This window comes from Orycteropus afer, unplaced genomic scaffold (genome assembly GCF_000298275.1).
Source record: "Orycteropus afer afer isolate SDZICR_OR568_19922 unplaced genomic scaffold, OryAfe1.0 scaffold00510, whole genome shotgun sequence".
In the NCBI taxonomy this organism is placed as follows: Eukaryota; Metazoa; Chordata; class Mammalia; order Tubulidentata; family Orycteropodidae; genus Orycteropus; species Orycteropus afer.
The window spans coordinates 1,192,945-1,214,760 of record NW_006922097.1 but is presented as its reverse complement, the minus strand read 5'-3'; the positions used below and the strand labels follow the sequence as shown (position 1 = coordinate 1,214,760).

Below are 21,816 nucleotides of genomic sequence, written 5' to 3'. Positions count from 1 at the left end.
TGGGGAAGGAAAGGAGAGGGAGGAAGGGAGGTAGGAGGGAAGAAAGAAGGGAGAATAAAGGAGAAGATATGAGGGAAGAAGGGAAAGAAAAATCAAATGGCAAAGGAAAATGATAAAATAAGAATGTTAATAATTGGTGAATCTAGGTGAAAGATATTTGGGTGTTCAGTGTACTATTCTCCCAAGTTTTCTGTAGATTTGAAAATCAAAAAAGGAAAGAAAAACTAAGTACTAACACCCCTCACCAGGATGCAAGTGATCAATTTCTCTCCAAAATTCCTGTAACAATTAGCAATGTCACTCATATTACTAATGATCACCTCTGAGAGTCACCTCATTCCCCATAAGCTCCTGAAAGGCTGAGATACCTTTCAATTCTTTCCTCTTCCCTCCTCCATGCCTACATATCATGTCCAGCACATAGCAGGCAGTGGCAAATATGGCTGGGAAGTGAGTCCCCATGGGCTGAGAGATATATGACATTCATCTATGAGGTTGGCAAATACAAAACCAGGGTTTGGAATTACAGCATTAGTTCTGATAAGAGGTGTGGCAGGCGTGTCTGTCTCCTGGCTGCCCAGGCCGCTCCTAGCAGGGTGTTACCCAAGGCTCCCGCCAGGTCCTCCTACTGGGACTATGGAATGGAACTATATGGTTGACAGTGCTGTCAAACTGCCCAAGGGACAGGCTGATACTTTGTAAAGTACTAAATGGTAGAAAAACAAAGTGTTCTCCTGTCCATTTCCTTTTTGGTCCTTACAATGACTCAAAAGATAAGTAATATCGCCATCTGACAGACTATAAAACTGAGGTTCAGGGAAGGGAGGTGAATTCTATAAGGCCATAGAGAGAGGAAATGGCCACAACCCCATGTCTTCAAATCTAAAGTTCCTTCCATGCTGCATGGAAGTTCCTTCCATCCTTCCTTCTAGACCATGCTGTATTCCTTGAAGTCTGACCTTTAACAAAGGAGAAGAAAGACATACCTGATTGAGCCTTGGTCTGGGCTACATCTCCCCACACTGTGAGATGACCACAGGTAGCTTGGGCTTATTGTTGGGGCCTGTGGGAACATTCTAGGAAACAAAGCACAGTGGACATTCATTCATTCAGACACTCACTCACTCATCTGTCAAACATTTACTAATGCCACTGTACTAAGGACTGAGGACTCAGAGATTGGTATGACAGTCCATGTCCTAGCATACAGGTGATGCATATAGAACGAGATCAAAGAGGAAATGTAAAATATTTCAAAAATATCAAACCTATGGTATGTAACGATGTAATAAATTATAAAAGTGAAGTACATATAAAAGGGGCAGAGGAAGCAACTAAACTGCTCCATAAAGAGGTCAGGGAAGGATTCACAGAAGAGGTAACATTTGAAGGGGGCCTAGAATGATGAGTGAGATCCCACCAGGAAGAAAAGAAAGGAGAAGAGCCTTCCAGGTAGAGAAAACAGCATGAGGAAAGGCAGAGGGGCAGGAAAGAGAAGGAGGCAAGGATGTGTACTGGAACATAGAGGAGGCAGTGGCAGGAGAAGGGGCTGTGGAGAGAAGGCAGGGGCCAGATCATGGAGGGTCCTGAACACAATGCTGAGAAGTAGGATGTTACCAAGCAGGTGAAGAGGCCATCAGGGGACAAGATTCAGTGTGGGCGATAGAGACTGATGTGGGGAGGCATCTCTCCTCTTCTTTCCAGGGATTCTGTGTACCCAGACTCAATGAAGACTGGCCCTAAGGAACTGGTACCCAATCACCCTTCTCCAGCTCCTTCAAACTAAACAGGTAGCACCAGACCAGAATGATTATGAAAGAAGGAATCAATCAGGACTCACCTCAATTTTTCTCATCACTAGAAGTCCATCAATGATTTTTCCTGTAGGAACAGTATCAGATGAATTTCATTCTTCTCATTCACATAGCATTTTCTAGCTCCCAATGCCCACTGTTAGCTACTATCATCTCATTTGGCCTTCTTACTAATTTCAGGAAATTGAGATTCAGTGGAGATGAAATGACTTACCCAAGTCTCAGCTAGTACTATATTTTACAAATAAATGCATGTTAAACATTTTTTGCAAAACTTGCAACATTCTTGTATGTTAGTTCCCTATGCATGCTACGTGCATGTGGTGCGAAGTTATCTACATGGGCATGTTATATGTGAAAAATGTGGTAAATAGTAGAATGAGGGCTTCAACTTAGGTCCGAGTGATTCCAAAGCACCACTGTGCCATGCTGCCTCTCCGTGGCACTCCTTTAGAGCTAGCATCCAGGTGTTCCCCCAGATACATGTATCACCCAAGTCATTACACAATACATCAGATGGTCCCTTTGTCCCTTCCTGTCATTCTCTAGCCACACATCCTCACCCATCTTCCCACTATTTCCACTTTACCTATTACTACCCAGAGCTGTTACTATCAACCGAGCACTCGATGTGAGTGTTTGGAGACTGACTCCTTTGGAAGTCCCCCTGGGTAAATGGGGCCTGGACAATGGGATAGGAGAACGGCTCACCAAACACCACGTGCTTCCCATCCAGCCAATCACACTTAGAGCAGGTAATGAAGAACTGGCAGCCATTTGTACTGGGACCACTGTTTGCCTGATGGAAACCAAATATATTTGCAGTGAGTCTTCCCGGCCATGCTAGCCAAGGGGCAAGATTTCCAAAAGAGCCTGTGGCCCTGATTTCTCCACACTTTCTTTCAGTAAACCTTCACTAAGCCTGTATTATAAGGAAGGCCTGAGTGGAAGCCCAAGGATATAGAGATGAACAAGATATACAACCCCTGCCTTCAAAGAGCCGGAGCTATAATAAATTCATGCACATTTCTTCTACAGTGTAAGTTTTTATAACGGGAACAAATATATGTAAGGCATGATTTCCTATATGTAGTCTAATACTAGCCATAATTGGATTACAGTTGCAGATTACCTGCCAGCTAGGAAAAGACCTGTTGCCTATTCAATAAAGCTGCTTCATCTTAATGGCTTTGTACTATATCATAAAAATGGTAATAAACAGTAATGGTAATCTTAGCAAGATGCAAGAAGCTGTTGTGCTAGTGCTAAGCTAGAAAAGAGACTCAGTTAATGACGTTTAGGTTTTATCCAAAACCAAATTCACTGCTGTTGAGTCGAATCCGACTCATAGTGACCCCTCCTTGGATTTCCAAGGTGGTATGACTATGGAAGTAGATTGCCCAATTTTCCTTCCAAAGAGTGGCTGGTAGGTTTCAACCACCAGCCTTCTGGTTAGCAGGTAAATGCCTTAGGCACTATGCCATCATATAGTTACACATATTTATAGCCACACACAAAACACTTATTGAAGTTTAAAGGAAAAATATATTATTTTAAATTGAGAATCTGAAACTGTCTAGTCCTATACTTTCCCCTTCCTCCCTTGAAATTCTTTTTATATCATGGTATTTAATAATGCACTATAAGAGAACAGGCTATAATTCCACTGTGGAGTGATAAATGCTTTACTTTATAAAGGGACTTCCATATGAGATGTCCTTTTGTATGTTATTCACCGATACACCTAAATGGCCTTAAAAATGCTAAATACAGACTTTTGTACATCAGCAAACTCAAGTTTAGATTCAGCAGCATTGCCTTACAATAGCATCTATACAATCACATGAACATTTTATTGCATATTTCCCAAAGTTTAGAAAAAAGTTAAGTGGAAAACTACTACTAGGAAGCACAGGTCTCATAAAAAGTAATACTTCTGAGACAAAACTGGAAATTATGAGCTTGGTCACTAGACTTAATCAGATACTTAACAGATTGAAACTGACTGTGTGTTAAACTGTGAAGGAAAAGAACATGCATATGAAATATTGGAAATGAATTAAAGACACTATCAAGGGTTGAGATCAAATTAGGGATTTCATCTTATATTTTAGAAATCTCCCATGTAAGATAAAGCTACTTGTTTTTTGTAAATGTGTTCAGGAACATTTTGTATATGACAGTAAGGGATGGCTTGAGACTGTCAGAGTAGGTGGTCCAGGCTTTGCAGGAATGAAGGGACAGAATTCCCAGGGACCCTAATACATTCCATTTATCTACTGATTTTTTTTTTTTTTTTGCTGCTCAATGTATAATCACTTATTAGCAAGCAAGTACAAAAACCATGATGTAGCATGCCCTTAGAGCTCACACTCTCTGCCCTTAAAACAAAAAAACCAAACTCACTGCCGTCGAGTCGGATCCAACTCACAGCAACTCTCTCCTTGGGTCTCTAAGGCAGTATCACTATGAAAGTAGATTGCCCAACCTTCCTTCTGAGGAGTGGCTGGTGGGTTTGAACCACCAGCCTTCTGGTTACCATTCAAATGCCTTAGGCACTAGACCACCAGAGCTCATTTTTTCACCCTTTCAGGCAGTTTATTTCCTGGTTAAGAGCACATACTCTGGATCCCTGGAGCCAGAAGACATATTTCAAATCCCAGCTCCACCACTACCTATGTGACCACAGTTTAGTCACATAACCTCTCTGTGCCCGTTTCCTCATTTCCACCTATCTCAAAAAGATTATAAAATGACTTAATGCAAAAAGCTCACTGCCATCGAGTCAATTCTGACTCATAGTGACCCCTTTTGGGTTTCTGAGGCTGTAAATCTTTATGGAAGTAGATTGCTTAGTCTTCCTTCCGCAGAGTGGCTGGTGGGTTTGAACCATCAACCTTCTGGTTAGCAGTCAAATAAATGCCTTAGGCACTACACCACCAGAGCCCTTTAATGCAAAAAAAGCACTTACTGAGTGAATGTTCAATAAATCTAAGCCATTATTCTGTCATTCAGTCATTCATCCACATCTGCGCAGCAGCCTTTCTGTTATTAGTAAGGCCTGAAGAGCAATGTAAACCCAGTCCTACCCCTTGAGGAACTCATAATTTAGTGGAAGATGGACACAAAAACAATTCTGGTACATGAAATGGGACAGTACAACCAGTGACAGCCTAAAGAGAGCAGAGGCCAGGGATTCCTTCCATTTTTCTGAATCTTCCACAGACACTAATGAAATGACATGAGGTTACCAAAAGTCAGAATTGACTCAACAGCAGTGGGAAACCCTTTCAGTACCCTTTGCCTGTGCTTGCCCAGCCCTGCTGTCCTTAGAGGGGCTTGCTCACTGCTCACTGTACTTAAAAACACCAAACCAAATTACTGCCCTTGAGTCTTTCCTGACTCAAAGTGCCCTCCTTTGAGTTTCTGAGGTGGTAACTTTTTACAGAAGTAGATTGCCCAGTCTTCCTTCCACAGAGTAGCTGGTGGGTTTGAATCAGTCTAGACCCACCCATCCATTATAGCAGCCTCCTAACTGACTTCCCTGCCCCTGCCTCTCCATTCCTATCTACCACTCACACTGCAGCCAGGGTCTTTGTTCTAAGACACATTTTTGTTCTAAAACACAAAAATGATCAACCCTACTCAAAAAATGGTATGGTTCTACATTGATTACCTAAGTGCTACTTTGATAAGAATATACCACAAATGGGATGGCCTAAACAAACAGAAGTTTATTCTGTAACAGTTTGGAGGCTTTAAACCCAAGTTCAAAGTTCCAGGCTCTAGGGGCTGGGTGAAAGCCCCTCAATCTTGGGCTTCACCTCTGCCTCCTGCTCCTGGCCCACTGGAGCTAGAGGCGTTTCTTCACTGCTGGCTGCTGAAGCTGCCAAGCCCAAGGTTGACAAATAAAAAGGCACAGACCCGATGTTACCAAACCACATGGCAGGCCACTGAAAGTCCCAAGGTCGGCAGAGCATGGCAGGCTGCTGAACTATGACATGGATACATGCAGGGTCCAAGCATGCTATAAGCTAGAGACCATTCCCAAAGCTGTTTCTTATACACAGGAAGCAGACCACATACCCAAAGCAGCTACTCAACTGCTCCAATAGATTCCACCATGGAGTTTATTACCAATCTCACCATGGGGAATAACTACATTCAGCTGCCCAGCCACTCAACCAGGCCCAACCAAGTTGACACACAAACTTACACCACCACCACAGGTTCTCAATAGCCTATGAAAGAAAGTCCATACCCTTTATCCTTATTCTGGCATTAAAGCCCTTCAGGAGCTAGACCTAACTGCCTCTCTAGTTGTCTTTCCTGGTGATTCCCTCCTCCATGTATTCTCATCCCCTCTGGTCACCGTATGCTACCTGAGTATGCCCCTGCTATTTCACAATAACAGATCTCTGTACAGGCCATTTGTGCCATTTGAAATGGCTTCTCTTCTTTTCTATCTGATATAGAACTCCTTCAAGAATTCACATGTGACCTCTTCTGTGAAGCCTTCCTCAACCCTCAGCAGCAATTATCCTCATTATTTTGTAGCTCTGGTGGTGTAGTTCTTAAGGCTTTTGACTGCTAACCAGAAGACTGGTGGTTCACACCCACCAGCCACTCCCCAGAAGGAAGATTGGGCATCTCCTTCCATAGAGATACTGCCTCAGAAACCCAAGGAGGGGTCACTATTAGTCGAATTGACTCAATGGCAGCTGAGTTTTTTGTTGTTGTTGTTGTTGGGCTCTCCCAGAACTTTGACATATACTGAGGTGCCCACCTTAACACAGTGATAGCACAGATTGCCCTTGACTGGGACTGTCCTTCTGTGTGTGTGAGTGCCCTGTTAGATGTTAAGTATCAGGAGGGCAGGGATCATGTTTGTATCCCTACATCTAACCAGAGGACTGAAACAGAGTGGATGAGTGGAAGAATGGGATAGCAGGACAGAGACTGGGCATATAAACACTGGGGCTGAGGAAGTGAGGGTTGGGGCACTGACAGAGGGAAATGGATAACTCAGGGGGAGGAGAGAGAGGGCCAGAGATAAGGAAGTAAGGGGTGAGGGGAAGAGATGTGAGGACTGAAAATGGAACTGGGGAAGGGAGGGAAGACTGAGCATGGGAGGAAAGTGAATAGGGATGGGATAAACAAGGAAGGGTGTAAGTGACAAAGGTAAGGGGGACTGTGAGAAGAGAATGAGGAATGTGAATGGGGGTTATGAATGAGGGCAGGGTACGGACGGGGAAGAGGGCACAGGAGTGCTGAACAAACAGAGGTAAGTGAGCAAAAGGGGTGGTCAGTGAGTAGGGAGTGTGAGGGGGTACTGGGAGGTAGCAGTGGTGAACACAGCGATGAGTGAGTGAACACTGAGGAGCTGAAAGTACAACTGGCTGGATTCTGAGCAGAGAGGATGACTGCCCAGCAATGCGCTGCCTCAAACTCCAGAGAAATAATACATATCAGGTTCATGTTTGGCTCCCCAGCCTGCCAGTGGGCCCTGTCCAACAAAACCAAACCAAACAGAGGAAGGAGTATGGGGTGGAAGAGGTCCGTCCTGGGCCAAGAAAGAAGAAAAGCACTTGATTCCATCCCAAGAGATAGCACTGGGCTTGAAAAGGGGCTCAGGTATCAGCTGGCTATACATCTAACCCAAAACTTAAGAGTGTGACCACATCACTTACCATGGAAAGCAGGCCTGGAGCTGAGTGTCGAAGTTTAAAATTTTCATCTGCAAATGGCCCTCGGTAAATACTGGCAACTCCAGTACCATCCCCCTGAGCAGACAGAAGGGAAGTGTTAGTGACTCGGAATGCTGGGTCCCCCAGAGCCCAGAGAAAGAATGTTGTTGCAGCTACATTCTAGCTTCTTTAAGTCTACTCTTACCCTTGTAAAGACCTCTGGTGGCACAGAGGTCACATTTGGCTGTTGACAAAAACGTCAGCGATTCAAACCCCCTTGCCACTCTACATGAGAAACAAGGTAGTCTGCTTATATAATGATTTACAGCCTTGGAAAGCTGATGGGCCAGTTTTCCTCTGTCTTATAGAGTTGCTACAAGTCAGAATTGACTAGATGGCAGTGGGTTTTGTTTTGTGGTTTCTCACCCTTGTTGGTCATGTTGGAGCCACACCTCCTTGCAACTCCATCCAAGCCTACCACATACTGTCCACATGCTATAGCGAGGGCATCTCACAGACTGGGTAAATCAGGTTACAGCTGAGCCTCCAGAGAGAAGGCACATTACACAACAACAGTTTCATGATCACATAAATAATCCTTGCCTTCTGTGGTGCAGTGAATTATTTGGTATGGCTTGTCTAGCCATGGCCTTTGTGACTCCCACTAGATTACTGGGTGGAACCATGCAAATAAGGTGTACGGAACTCTAATGTTGGCATTTGCTAGTTTTGTCACTCTACCAGGCTTAAAATGAGCCCTCTGAGGCAGAAAAGGGGGATCTCATCGCTATCAAGAAAGAGCTGAAGGTGAAGCAGAGCACGTCCTAGGACCTGAGATCCCTCTGCTGGACCTCCCTGGCAGAGAGATGGTGGCAGCGCAAACAAGAGGCATGAGACAGAGTGACAGCCTTCCCAGCCCACAGAACAAGAAAGCTGAGTGTCATTAGGCCGAAGGCTTGCTGGCAGAATAGGATACACCTAGGTGTATCTATCAGCAGAGCTAAAAGAGCTTTGTAACCCTTGCCCAAGTAAGGCAGAGGCCAGGCCAAAGCCAAGGGCCAGAGAAACATGCCTGAGGGCACAGCAGAGAGGAGACTGTCCTGATGGAAGAACTGTATCCTGAGCGCAGAACTGTATCCTAAGCACATTCCTGAACCTGAATTGTAGCCTGTTACTTCCCTAATAAACCCCACAATTTTGAGTATTATCTGTGAGTTCCGCGTGGCCATTGCAATGAATTAGCAAGCCCAGCAAAGAAACAGTGAGTGCCGTAGGAGGGACGGTTAGTGTCAGAATCAGTGAAAAGGCTGGAGGGTGGTGACACGTCTGGCCTCACAGGAACAAGCCTTGGGCTGTTGATGGTGACTCTGTTTCCCCCTTATGAAGTGGGAGGAGGTCAGATGATGCTACTCCATATCCTCTTTACACTTTCCTAGACTCTTTTGCCCACATCTGTATGAAACCACTATCACCCCACTCCCCTAACTACGTATGAGGGTGGGTGAGCTCTTGGCAGTTTTGTCTGTACAACATGGTATCACCCTCTTGGCCAAAGGTGATTGATTATTCAGAGAAGGATGCCTAACTCACACAGGGCCAACTAGAGTTCCTTTTCTGGGAATCTAGAAGTGGGACAGAAACTCTCATGGAGGTTGGACTTGTAACAGCTAAATCCAGAAGCTGGAGGTGACTTTCTTCTAAAAGCTAAACCAGAAGCGAGAAAGAGAACACAGCAGGTGCGTAGAGAGAACCAGAGAAACAGAAAGGGCTGTCCTGGTTCTATGTGGCTTTCCAGTTCCCAGTTCTGTTTCTTCCTTTGGGTTCCATGAAACACCTCTTTGGCCTTATCATAAATTCCCCATTTCTGCATGAACTAGCTTTACTTGTATTATTTCTTTGTTCTTTCAACGACTCTGAGGAATGAGCATTGTTATCCTCCCCATTTTTCAGGTGAGCAAGCTGAAGTCAGGGAAATGAAGCAAGCTGACCAAGGCCTTATTTGTAGTTCCTTGAACGCTCTTATGCCTCCGAGCCTTTTTCCCAGGCTGTTTCCCTATGCCTAGAACACACATCTCCCTGCATCACAGGGTGAAAACCCATGTGAATTCAGGACCTTCCCTGGCCCCCACACAGGGTCAGGCCACCCTCCCCTCTTCTATAACCTGATGTGCTTACTGTATACCTTTCTCATGCACTTACTTACTCACTCACTGTCACTGTCTCTACTGAGAGGCAACATAGAGTAAATGTTAAGAACATGGGCTCTGAAATCTGAATCCTGGCTGCATCATATAAAAGCTGTATGAACTTGAGTAAATTATTTTCCTCTTTAAGCTTCAGTTTCCTCATCTGCAAATGGGGAGAACAGTCCGATCTCATTTAAGGTATTGAAGATTAAGTGGAATAATGGATGTTACTTAGAAAAATAAGCAGTTAACAGCTGAAAGTTACTACTTATTATATTTAAGCCATCAGTGTTATCCACTACTGTCTAGTAGTTCTGAGCCAGGGATATGCATCAGAATCAACTGGAGACCATTTGAAGAACATACATGCTGGGGCCTGACTGGACGCCTCCTGAATGAGTCCCAAGCGATCCTGATAAGCCCTGGCTAAGAATGACTCCACTAGACTATACCGAGTCTTTGGAGGCAGAGCTATGTATTTTCTCTGTATCCCTGAGCAGACTAGATCAGGGGCTGGCACACTATGGCCAAATCTGGCCAGCTGCCTTAGTTTGTAAATAAAGTTTTATTGGAACATACCCATGCCCATATTGTCTATGACTGCTTCCAGGTGAAAATTGCACAGCTTAGTGTTGACAGAGTCAAGTACCTGAGGCAGAAACCACTGTTGTTGTTTGGTGCCGCAGAACAAGCTCCTACTTATAATGACCCTGTGTATAACAGAACTAAACACTGCCTGGTCCGGGCCTACACCATCCTCACAAGATGAGACCTTGTTGTAGCCGCTGTATCAATCCATCTCATTGAAAGTCTTCCCCTTTTTCACTGTTACTCTACTTTACCAAGGATGGTATCCTTCTCCAGGTCCTTACGTGACCAAAGTAGGTGAGACGAAGTCTGGCTGTTCTCACTTCAAGGAGCATTCTGGCTGCATTTCCTCCAGGACAGATTTGTTAGTTCTTCTGACAGTCCATTTTCAGTATTCTTCACCAACAATACAATTCAAAGGCATCATCAACTCTTCTTCTGTCTTTCTTATTGATTGTCCAGCATTTACATGCATATGAGGTGATTGAAAATGGCTTGGGTCAGGGACATCTTAGTTTCCAAAGTGACATCTTTGCTTCTAAACACCACATAACATGGATGAACTTGGAGAACAACAACAACAAAAAGCATTGACCCATGTCACTTTAGTTTTGTGAATTTCACTGTACATAAATCATATTTCAATGGTTTTATTTTAATAATTATTAAAAAGTGACATCTTTGCTTCTTAACAGTTTAAAGAGGTCTTTTGCAGCCAATTTGCCCAGTGCAATATGACATCTGATTTCTTGACTGCTGCTTCCAGGAGTGTTGATGGTGGATTCAAGAAAAATGAAATCTCTGACAACTTCAATCTTTTCTCCATCTATCATGATGTTGCCTATTGGTCCAATTGTGGAGGATTTTTGTTTTCTTTATGTTTACATGCAATCAGGAAGTGCTTCAAGTCATCTCCACTTTCAGCAAGAAAGGATGTGTCATCTGCATATCACAGGTTGTAACGTTTTTTTCTCCAATCTTAATGCTGCATTCTTCTTCATACAGTCCAGCTTCTCAGATTATTTGCTCAGCATACAAACTGAATCAGTATGGTGAAAGGGTACAACCCTGATGTACACCCTTCCTGATTTTAAATCATGCAGTATCCCCTTGTTCTGTTCAAACAGCCTCTTGGTCTATGTACAGGTTCCTCATGAGAACAATTAAGCATTCTGGACCTCTCATTCTTTGCAATGTTATCCGTAATTTGTTATGGTCCACACAAATGCCTTTGCACAGTCAATAAAACACAGGTGGCCATCTTTCTGGTACTCTTTGCTTTCAGCCAAGATCCATCTGACATCAGCACTGAGATCCCTCATTCCACATCCTGTTCTGAATCCAGCTTGCATTTCTGAAAGTTCCCTGTCAATAAACTTCTGCAACTATTTTTTAATTATCTTCAGCAAAATTTTACTTGTGTGTGATGTTAATGACATTGTTCAATAATTTCCATATTCTGCTGGATCATCTTTCTTTGGAATGGGCAAAAATACTGATCTTTTCCAGTTAGTTAGCCAGGTACCTGTCTTCCAAATTTCTTGGCACGAACAAGTAAGTGCCTCCAGTGCTTCATCTGCTTGTTGAAACATCTCAATGGGTATTCCATCAATTCCCAATTCATGGAGTTTTTTTTTTTTTTTTTTTTGCCAGTTCTTTCAGTGCAGCTTCTACTTCTTCCTTCAATACCATTGGTTCTTGAACATATGCCACCTCCTGAAGTGGATGAACATTGACCAATTCTTTCTGGTAAAGTGACTCTGTGTATTCCTTCCATCTTCTTTTGACACTTCCTGCATCATTCAATATTTTACCCATGTTGTTGTTGTTATGTGCCGTCGAGTCGGACCCGACTCATAGTGACCTGTCCTTGGGTTTCCGAGGCAGTATCACTACAGAAGTAGATTGCCCCATATTCCTTCCGAGGAGTTGCTGGTGGGTTTGAACCGCCAGCCCTCTGGTTAGCAGTCCAGTGCCTTAGGCACTATGATACCAGAGTTCCCATTTTGCCCATAGACTCCTTCAATATTGCATCTCGAGGCTGTAATTTCTTCTTCAGTTCTTCTAGCTTGAGAAATGCCGAGTGTGTTCTTCCCTTTTAGTTTTCTAATTCCTGTCTTTGCACAATTCATTGTAATAATTGACTTTTGTCTTTTCAAGCTGCCCTTTGAGATCTGTCCAGTTCTTTTATGTCAGCATTTCTTCCATTCGCTCTAGCTACTCTACATTCAAGAGCAAGCTGCCATCTCTTCTGACATCCATTTTGGTCTTTTCTTCCTTTCCTGTCTTTTTAATGACCATTTGCTTTCTTCATATGATGTTCATAATGTCATCCCACAACTCATGTGGTCTTTGGTCAGTAGTGTTCAATGCATCAAATCTATTCTTCAGATGGTCTCTAAATTCAGGTGGGATATACTCAAGGTCATACTTTGGCTCTCATGGACTTATTTTAATTTTCTTTAGCTTCAAATTAAACTTGCATATGAGCAACTGATGGTCTATTGCACAGTCAGCTCCTGGCCTTGTTTTGGTTTAAGATATTAAGCTTCTTCATTGCCTCTTCAAAGAGATATGGTCAATTCTGATTCCTGAGTATTCCATTTGGTGAGGTCCACGTGTACAGCCACCATTTGTGTTGGTGAAAATAAGTATCTGCAATGAATGAGGTGTTGGTCTTGCAAAATTCTATCATGTGATTTCTAGCATCATTTCTACCACCAAGGCTGTATTTTTCAACTACCAATGATTCTTTGTTTCCAACTTTCACATTCCAATCACCAATAATCATCAATACATCTTGATTGCATGTTTGGACAATTTCAGATGGTAGAAGTGGGTAAAACTTGTTGATTTCTTCATCTTTGGCTTTAGTAGTTGGTGTGTAAATTTGAATAATAGTAGCAGTAACTGATTGGTCTTCCTTGGAGATGTATTATCCTATTACTGACAGCACTGCACTTCAGGATAGATCTTGAAACACCCTTTTTGACAATGAATATGATGCCATTCCTCTTCAGTTTGTCATTCCTGGCATAGTAAATCATGATTGTCTTGATTCAAAATGGCCAGTACCAATCCATTTCATCTCAGTAGTGCCTAGGATATCAATTTTTATCCCTTCCATTTCATTTTTAAAAGTTCCAATTTTCCTAGTTTCACACTTCATGCATTCCACGTTCCCACTATTAATGAATGTTTGCAGCTGTTTCTTCCCATTTTGAGTCGTGCCCCATCAGCAAATTAAGGTCTGGAAAGCTTTACTCCATCCAAGTCATTAAGGTTGACTGTACTTTGAGGAGGCAGCTCTTTCGTAGTCTTATTTTGAGTGCCTTTCAACCTCAGGGGCTCATCTTTGGCACTGTATCAGACAATGTTTCACAGCTATTCATAAATTTTTCCAGCAACATATCAGACAGTGTTTCACATACACAAAGCCTGAAAGATTTACTATTTGTTCCTTTACTGAAAAAGTTTGCTGATCCCTGGACTAGATTTATTATTAACATTAATAAATATTCATTAATTATTAGAGGATTCTTGTTCTTAAGTCCACGCTTTTACTAGTATGCTTCAGCCTTTTCTATTTCAACCAAAAACAAAAACATTGAAAATCTTACAGAGAGGGGATTCAAATGGCCACCAAGCACATGAAAAGATATTCACTATCATTAGCTTTTGATAGATTTGAGAGATGCAAAGCAAAACTACAATGAGGTATCACTTCATTACCTGTGGGAATGTTATGACAAAAAAAACCCACAAAGTAAAATATTGGTCAGGACGTGGGGAAACTGCAACCCTTATCCACTACTAGTGAGAATGCAAAATGTTATAGCCATTGTGGAAAACAGTGTGGTGGTTCCTTGAAAAACTAAAAATAGTTTTACCATATGACACAGCAATTCTACTTCTAGGTTGCTGCAGTTGTTAGGTACCATCAAGTTGATTCTGACTCATAATGACAGTACGTACAACATAACAAAATACTGCCTGGTTCTACATTATCCTCATAATCCTCGCTATGCTTGAGGCCATCGTTGCACCCACTGTGTCAATCCATCTCATTGAGGGTCTTCTCATTTTCCTCTGACCCACCACTTTACCAAGCATGATATCCTGGTTCTCTAGGGAATGGTCCCTTCTAAGAACATGACCAAACAATGTGAGATGAAGTGTGGCCATTCTTACTTCTAAAGAGCATTCCAGTGGCAGTTCTTCCACTCTTAGGTGTATACCCCAGAAATTTGAAAGCAGAGACTCAGAAATAAATGTTTATACCAATGCTCATTGCAGCACTATTCACAATAGCCAAATGGTGGAAACAACCTAAATGCCCATCAACAGGTGAATGGATAAATACACACATACATACAATGGAAAACTACTCTGACAGTAGGAGAAATGAGATCCTGATACATGCTACAGTACAGATGGAGCTTGAAGACATTATGCTAAGTGAAATAAGCCAATCACAAAAGAATAAATATTGTATGACTTCACTTACATATAAAGTCTAGAAGAGGCAAGTTTGGACACCAAAGTTTATTAGTAGTTGCCTGGGGTAAGAGGGAAAGGGAAAAGGGAGGTTAATTGTGATGGAAAAATCCTCACTGATTAAGGGTTGGGTTGCACAGCCAATTATGGTAATTGATGTCTGTAAGTCGTACACCTGTAAAAAGTTGAATTGGCAAAACTTGTGTGATAGATACATTTACAACAATGACAAAAAAAGAAGGAAAAAGAGCAGCTGCTGAAACTGCTTATGTACAACCAAATACCTCATGGGTTTTGGTACTTTGGTTTGGAGGTTTAGGGTCATGGTTTCTTGGGAATACGAGTCAGTTTGCCTACTAACATGTTTAGTGCATCTGTGCTATCCTCTAGTTCACTGCATAGTGCCTAATTCTTAAAAGCTTTCCAATGGCCTCCAAGACACAACAATTGGTCTCTATTCACCTTGAGCAACACAGGAAGAATGAGTGAGGAATAGAGTAGGATATGGATTGTGTAGCTAATTGGCTCTAAGAACAACTGCCTCCTTTGTCCAGAAGGAGATCAGAAGAAGTAGATGCTATTTGGCTACCATCACTGAACATCTTGATCAAAGATTCCATAGAAAATCCTGGTCAAAAGGAGGAAAATGCAGAACAGATTTTAAATTCTCATGGACTCTAGACTTTCTGGAGCCAGGGAGGCTGGTGAACTCCTGAATCTAATGCCCTGAGATAATCTTTAAACCTTAAACCAAAAAAAATCCCTGAAGTCACCTTAAAACAATAGTTTAGCTCAAATAGAAAAAAATGGTCTACCTTGAGCATTATGGTTTTTTAGAACTATCTATAATGGATCAAATTGACAACAGCAATTAGAAAGAAGAGATAGGAAGCTTAGGGGGCAGTGAGTTTGTATTAATGAGAGAGGAACAACCCAGAAAAGGAGGGTGGGAATGGTTGCACAACTCAAATAATGTAACAAATGTCACTAAATTATATACGTAGAAACTATTGTACTGGTGTATGTTTTGATGTGTATATTCTCAACAACAAAAAATAAAATTTAGAAAGCAAAGAAGAAAACCTCATGGGGTGCCTATTCTGTGATACTCAATGATAGCTAAGAATAACATACAAACATACATAATGGATAGAAAAAACAGGTTCATTTCCAATTTCCTAACTAACCTAGAGGACAGATTGGTTACTATTACCATTCTCTATAATCACATTGCCTATTGATCTTCAGAAACTAGAATAGGGAAAATAACAAAAATTAATTATTCCAAGCAAACAACAGAATGCAACTTAAACCTTCAACAACAGTGGACTGACATAGTCTCCTAGGACAGCTAGGTCAATTGGCATAACTTTGTTCATAAAGACAACATTCTACATCAGAGTTCAGTGAGAAGTATCCGAGGTTTTTAAACCTTAAACAGCCATCTAACGTACAACTATTGGTCTCTTACTGTCTGGACAAAGGAGAATGGAGGAATCCAAAGACACAAGGAACCACACGTGTCCAAAGACACGTGAACCACAGCCTATTCTACCTGAGACCAGAAGAACTAGATGGTGCCTGGCTACCATTACCAACCATTCTGACCAAGGACACAATAGGATGTTCCACTTAGAATGAGAGAAAAATGTTGAACAAAATGCAAATTCATAATAAAGACCAGACTTACGGAACTGATACTAGAGAAGCCCCTGAAATAATGCCCTAAAATACCCTTTAAATCCAGAATGGAAGCCACTCCTCGAGGTCACATGTCAGACAAATAACAGGGTAGCTTATAAAATAAAGCCGTGAGGAATGTGCTCTTTAAACAATCAACTACATGAACCCAAACAGTCAACATTTACACAAAATCAAAGACGACAAGGGAAGAAGGGGCAGGGAAACTGGATGGATGGAAACAGGTGGACTGGAAATGGTACGAGTACCGACACATTATGGGGATTGTAATCAATGTCTCAGAACAATTTATGTATGAATTCTTCAAAGGGAATGAATTTGCTATGTAAAATTTCACCTAAAACACAATTAAAAAAAAAAAAAAAGATTGATTATATGTTGTCTATTCATTATGGAATATTAAGCAGTTATTCAGTTATCAAGAACATGTTTCAGAAGACTTTATGACGAGAAAATGTTGACAATTTTTAAATAAAAAAAAGTCAGAGGACATGTATGACCTTAAGTCTGTTAAAAATTGTATATACACACATATATACAAAAATAAGACTAGTGGCTGTAAACCAAAATGCCAGCAGTATATTCCCTGAGAGGTAGAAACTGAGGGTGGTTTTCTTCTTTGTAATCTTACTAATGGCTAAGCCTGGAGCTATCAGTAAGAGAACAGGTACACTTGGACAAAGTCCAATAAAAAGTTGCCTCTGTGCTGCTAACATGATCTGGCAACAATAGAGCCTACGGAATGAAGGAAGACTTTCTTTTGCTAACAAAAAAGAATACATTCAGCCCCGAGCCCACTACCATCAGCTGTGGCAAGATACTGCAAAATTAAATGCCTATTGGAGCTGGTGACATAAAGAAGGAAAGTGGGTGTTGGGACTGTGGTGAAGTGTCAAGGACATGCCCAGTCTAAAGGAGTAGTTACTTGATTCTAGCCAATTGTCACTGCACAGGAAATGTAGCCTTAGTATAGCCTCATCTTCCATTTTTTAAAGAGAAAACAAAATTCCAGATTTTTCTGTGGAATTTCTCACTTTTACAACACCACAAAGATGAAACATTAACACATCTGAAAGCCTGATCTACCCTATATCCTGCCAGTTTGTAATATTATATAGACTAGGAAAGACAGAGGTCTTAAAAAACTCATGAGTATTAAGACTAAATAAACAAACACATGGAGAAAGAATGTCTCTCAGATTCAAGAAAATGGTAACATGAATGTATAATAACCTAATGACATGAGTAAAGAAAGACAATGCACAGAAGTGGGAGGGTAATGAGAAAAAGATTTCAGTAAGAAAAAATGTGGCTTATTCAGCACCCTCCAAGGTGGAGGGGGTGTGGAGATGTAAGGTGCATGCATGTGTGTGTGCGTGCGTGTGTGTATACACACATATATGGTCATATAGTAGGTCTGGTGGCATAGTGCCTAAGGCATTTGACTGCTAACCAGAGGGCTGGCGGTTCAAACCCACCCACCAGCCACTCCTAGGAAGGAAGGTTGGACAATCTACTTCCATAGTGATACCATGTCAGAAACCTAAGGAGGGGTTGGTATGAGTCAGATGCGACTCGACAGCAGTGAGTTTGGTTTGGTTTTTGGTTTATGGGGCAGTACACAGTTAGTCACAAGAAAAAATATGAAAGAATATTCCACTGGGCTCTCAGTGAGCAGAGAAAACATCCCTCCAAAATTATCTACCTTTCTTGCTCTGATTCCTTGCTCACTAATCAACTTCTAATTCACAACTCAGCTTTCCAGGCACTGTGATAGCAGGAACAGGAGGGAAAAGGGACATAAGCATTTCAGGGGACTTACCTCATTTTAACTCAAATTGCATTTGAGTTATGAATAAGTTTCATCAGAGTCTGGGTCTGTCCTGCAGAGCCGAGCATCTCTATGTATGCTGGGAGATTCCAGTTTCTGGCTGAGGTTTGTACCATGAAAGCTAGTGACTCATCAAAATGTAGGTGTCTATCACATACAGGAGTAGCCAGTAACCATAAACGACATTCCCACCATCATGCTCCAACCCCCATCAAAGTTGACTACTGTTCTCAAACCTGAAGACTGGGTCCCTATAGTTAAAACAGGAACAGCAGTAGCAATCACAACAAAAAACAAACCTATAGGTCTTTGATAAGAAAGAACTAGAACTTACATTAACAAAATCTCCACCCTGGATCATAAAATCCTTTATGACTCTGAAAAAGAAGGAAAGCAAAGAATTCTGAGAGAAAATTCTATGGTTAAGAAACACTGTAGTATTAGATTAACACTGATTTCAAAATACCATGTTTATCACTCTGGCTTAAGAATGATTATTCTCTTCTGAAATCAGTGAATTGACAGAATAATTAACCATAAAGAGGGTTTTAATTATACATAAGAGCATCTTTGAATTGCCCAAGGTCCATGAGCTGGTACCTAACAGTAACAAGAGGCAAAGAAGCCCTACAGGAAGAACCCCAAAATATTCACCAAAGCAAATGGCAGATCAAGGACTCAATATAAATTTTTGGGAAAAGTGAGTGTCTGCAAGATGTTAACCATGGTTTGCTACACACATACAGGCTCAATAAATGTTAGCTGTTGTATCTATATAGGGTTCTTAACCTTTCCTTGCCTCAGTTTCCTCATCTGTAAAGTGTAAACGACAGCTATCACCTCACAGGAATGCTGTGAGGATTAGGAACCATAGCTTTAAAGCAGCTTGACACAGATACCTGTTAATCATAGTTACTAAACACAGTGAAGCCTTTGAGGCAGATTCTAGATTGAAACAAGACTACCTGGGTGTTGCCACATTTCGCTTCCACTTGGCCCAGGAAAATTGATCATCCTAGGACAATCATATATAGTCATTTTAACAACTAGTTATACATGGCAACAAGATACAATGTTTTATACACTTGTTGTTGTTGTTATTTGCCATCGAGTCGGCCCCGACTCATAGCGACCCCTCCTTGGGTTTCCCAGGCAGTATCACTATGGAAGTAGGAATGCTCAACCTTCCTTCCAAGGAGTGGCTGGTGGGTTTGAACCCAGCCTTCTGGTTAGCAGTCAAGTGCCTTAGGCACTATGCTACCAGAGCTCCTTTTATACACTTAAGAACAGCAATTACACTTAAAAAAAAAAAAAAAAATCTGCATTCACCCAAACAAGGTCATGAAAAAGAATATTGGAATTACGGATAATTTCTATTTTAAATAGCAAAAAGGAATTAATCCAGGAGTATAAGCAGATTTAAAACCAAAACCCAAACCCACTGCCATCAAGTCGACTCTGACTCACAGCAACCCCCATAGGGTTTCTAAGGCTGTAAATCTTTACGGAAGCAGATTACTTTGTCTTTCTCGCGCACAGAGCGGCTGGTAGGTTCAAACCACCAACCTTTTGGTTACCAGCCTAATGCCTTAACCACAGCACCACCAGAACTCCTTTATAAGTACAGTTAAAACATTTAATAAATCTTCAAATCAGGCTGAGTCCATAAAAACATTTCTTCTCAAGACCTAAGACTCAGGCTCTGATTTTATTTTCCTCTGATTTTAGACACTAACTGTCCCAGAATTAATCCCGAAAGCTCCTAAGATAGCTTGCCAAAGGCTTACCTGTGGAAGGTGCTCCCTTTGTAGCCTATTGGAACTCCATCTTTTCTACAACCAAACAGAAGCAGATTTGGAAATAAAAACACGCAGTCATAGGTCCTTCGAGTTGTACACACACTCCACTCAAAGGGACTTTTCTAAAGATAACTAAGAGAAGGAATGAAAATAAACTGAAGCTACACCCCTGGAGTGTAATACTCTCTGACAGACAGCAGCGATCACTCAGCCTGCTAGTGGTTCCCCAAGACCCTCACTGCAGCTCAGGACACCCTTCAGGACAGACAACAAAGTCAACCACGTCTGAGACTGACCTGAATTCTCCTGTGCAGAACTGCCTGTAAGGGAAGAGTTAAAGATTCGTCATCATGACACTATGGGTGTGAGAGCCTCTAATATGGGGAAAGGAGGCACAGACATTAGAACCAACCAACCACCCAGCTGTCCAGACACTCAGTTATACAAACTAACAGCATATATCAGAACGGTAACTAGTCAGACACAGCGATACCTAAAGGTGTCAGCTCTCTCAAGAGCAGTGAGTAGGAGAGAAATGCGGGCAGACAATGCTTCCGCAGACTGACCAGGGCCCCGCTGATCCGGCAGACCTGTAGCAGGTACTTACCTAAAGTTCTCAGCCGTTTTAGGAACAACGTCTGCAAAGAGCTCGATCTTCATGCGGCCAACTTCCTGCAACCAGCGAGAGAGTTAGAAAGCCCAGTCGAAACCCGTTAAGGCCTAAGGAGCAGGGAGAATGAAAGGCTGGCCCACCCTCCCACACCATCCGCTATCTCCCACCTCGGCATCCGTAGCCCAATCTTTCTTTTCGCCCATTCCCTCCACAAGCTGGGCGCCTGGGTGGACAAGCATCCTTCTCCTTCCCTCCCTCAAACAGGTCAGTAGGTTGTGACCCAATTTCACTTTCTGGCTTCCCAAGTGCTCTATCTTTACGTCTGATTTTGTCTGCTCGGCTCCATGCAGTTCGCCAGCGCAGAACCAGATGGCTGCCTGCATCTCACCTGGCCGCCTATGCTGACATCAAAGAACACCACGGGGTTGACAGGGCTTGAATTTGCCACCGCCATGGTTCCGACCCGGAAGCAGAAGGAAGGAAAGTGAGGATCAGAGTAACCTAACGCTAGCCCCTGCAGATTTTTGTCTGCGGCGCAGGCGCGAGAGAAGCCCGACCAAGGCCAGGCTCCGCCCCCGGAGGCCCCGCCCCTACCGCGGTCCCTCTTAGGACCCTGCGTTCAGGGAGCTGACCTGGGTATTTTTTTGTCTGGACTAACAAACATGTTCCTGGAAGGAAGGTTGGGCAATCCTACTTCCGTAGTGATACTGCCTCGGAAACCCAAGGAGGGGTCGCTATGAGTCGGGGCCGACTCGACGGCACATAACAACAACAACAACAAACATGTTCAGAGGCTGTTGGATCATTAGATCCTTAGTGGGTTAGGGTAGAGGAAGAAAGCCTCTGTTCAAAGTCGGTGGGCACCCGACTCCCATGGGGCTGTACCGAGTGTTGTACCAATCATTCTCATTCAGACTGCGGTGTTTGTACTAGGCAAACAGCAATGTCTTTATTAACAGCGAAGGTCTCTTACCTGTCCTACATCCTGATTCTTCCCCTTGCCTTTAAGTCTCTGAGATCCATGAAAGAGGACTCTAGTTTGTTCACCCCCAGTGCTTAGAACAGCCTGGTACAAAGGGACGGCTTCCTCAATATTCAAA

The 21,816-nt window shown here is 42.4% G+C and overlaps 1 protein-coding gene across 1 annotated transcript; it reads right to left on the bottom strand.

Moving 5' to 3' along the window:
- Nucleotides 1–1,007: 1,007 nt before the first annotated feature.
- Nucleotides 1,008–21,170, bottom strand: PPIH (peptidylprolyl isomerase H). The gene is made up of 9 exons (XM_007955557.2): nt 21,105–21,170; nt 20,711–20,775; nt 20,400–20,423; nt 20,092–20,136; nt 18,639–18,681; nt 7,505–7,597; nt 2,526–2,613; nt 1,841–1,881; nt 1,008–1,076 (listed from the first exon to the last, which is right to left on the bottom strand). Exons 1-9 carry the CDS (start codon nt 21,168–21,170, stop codon nt 1,008–1,010), a joined length of 534 nt encoding a protein of 177 aa, XP_007953748.1.
- Between the last annotated feature and the right edge of the window lie 646 nt (nt 21,171–21,816).

Bases quoted from the DNA above. Each gene is read 5' to 3' on its own strand.
- PPIH (XM_007955557.2), bottom strand. From the start codon at position 21,170: ATGGCGGTGGCAAATTCAAGCCCTGTCAACCCCGTGGTGTTCTTTGAT. The intron at 18,682-20,091 runs GTAAGCCTTTGG...CTTCTTTTTCAG, and splicing joins AAAGGGAGCACCTTCCACAG to AGTCATAAAGGATTTTATGA. The intron at 1,882-2,525 runs GTGAGCCGTTCT...CTGTTCCTACAG, and splicing joins TGGGAAGCACGTGGTGTTTG to GAAAAATCATTGATGGACTT.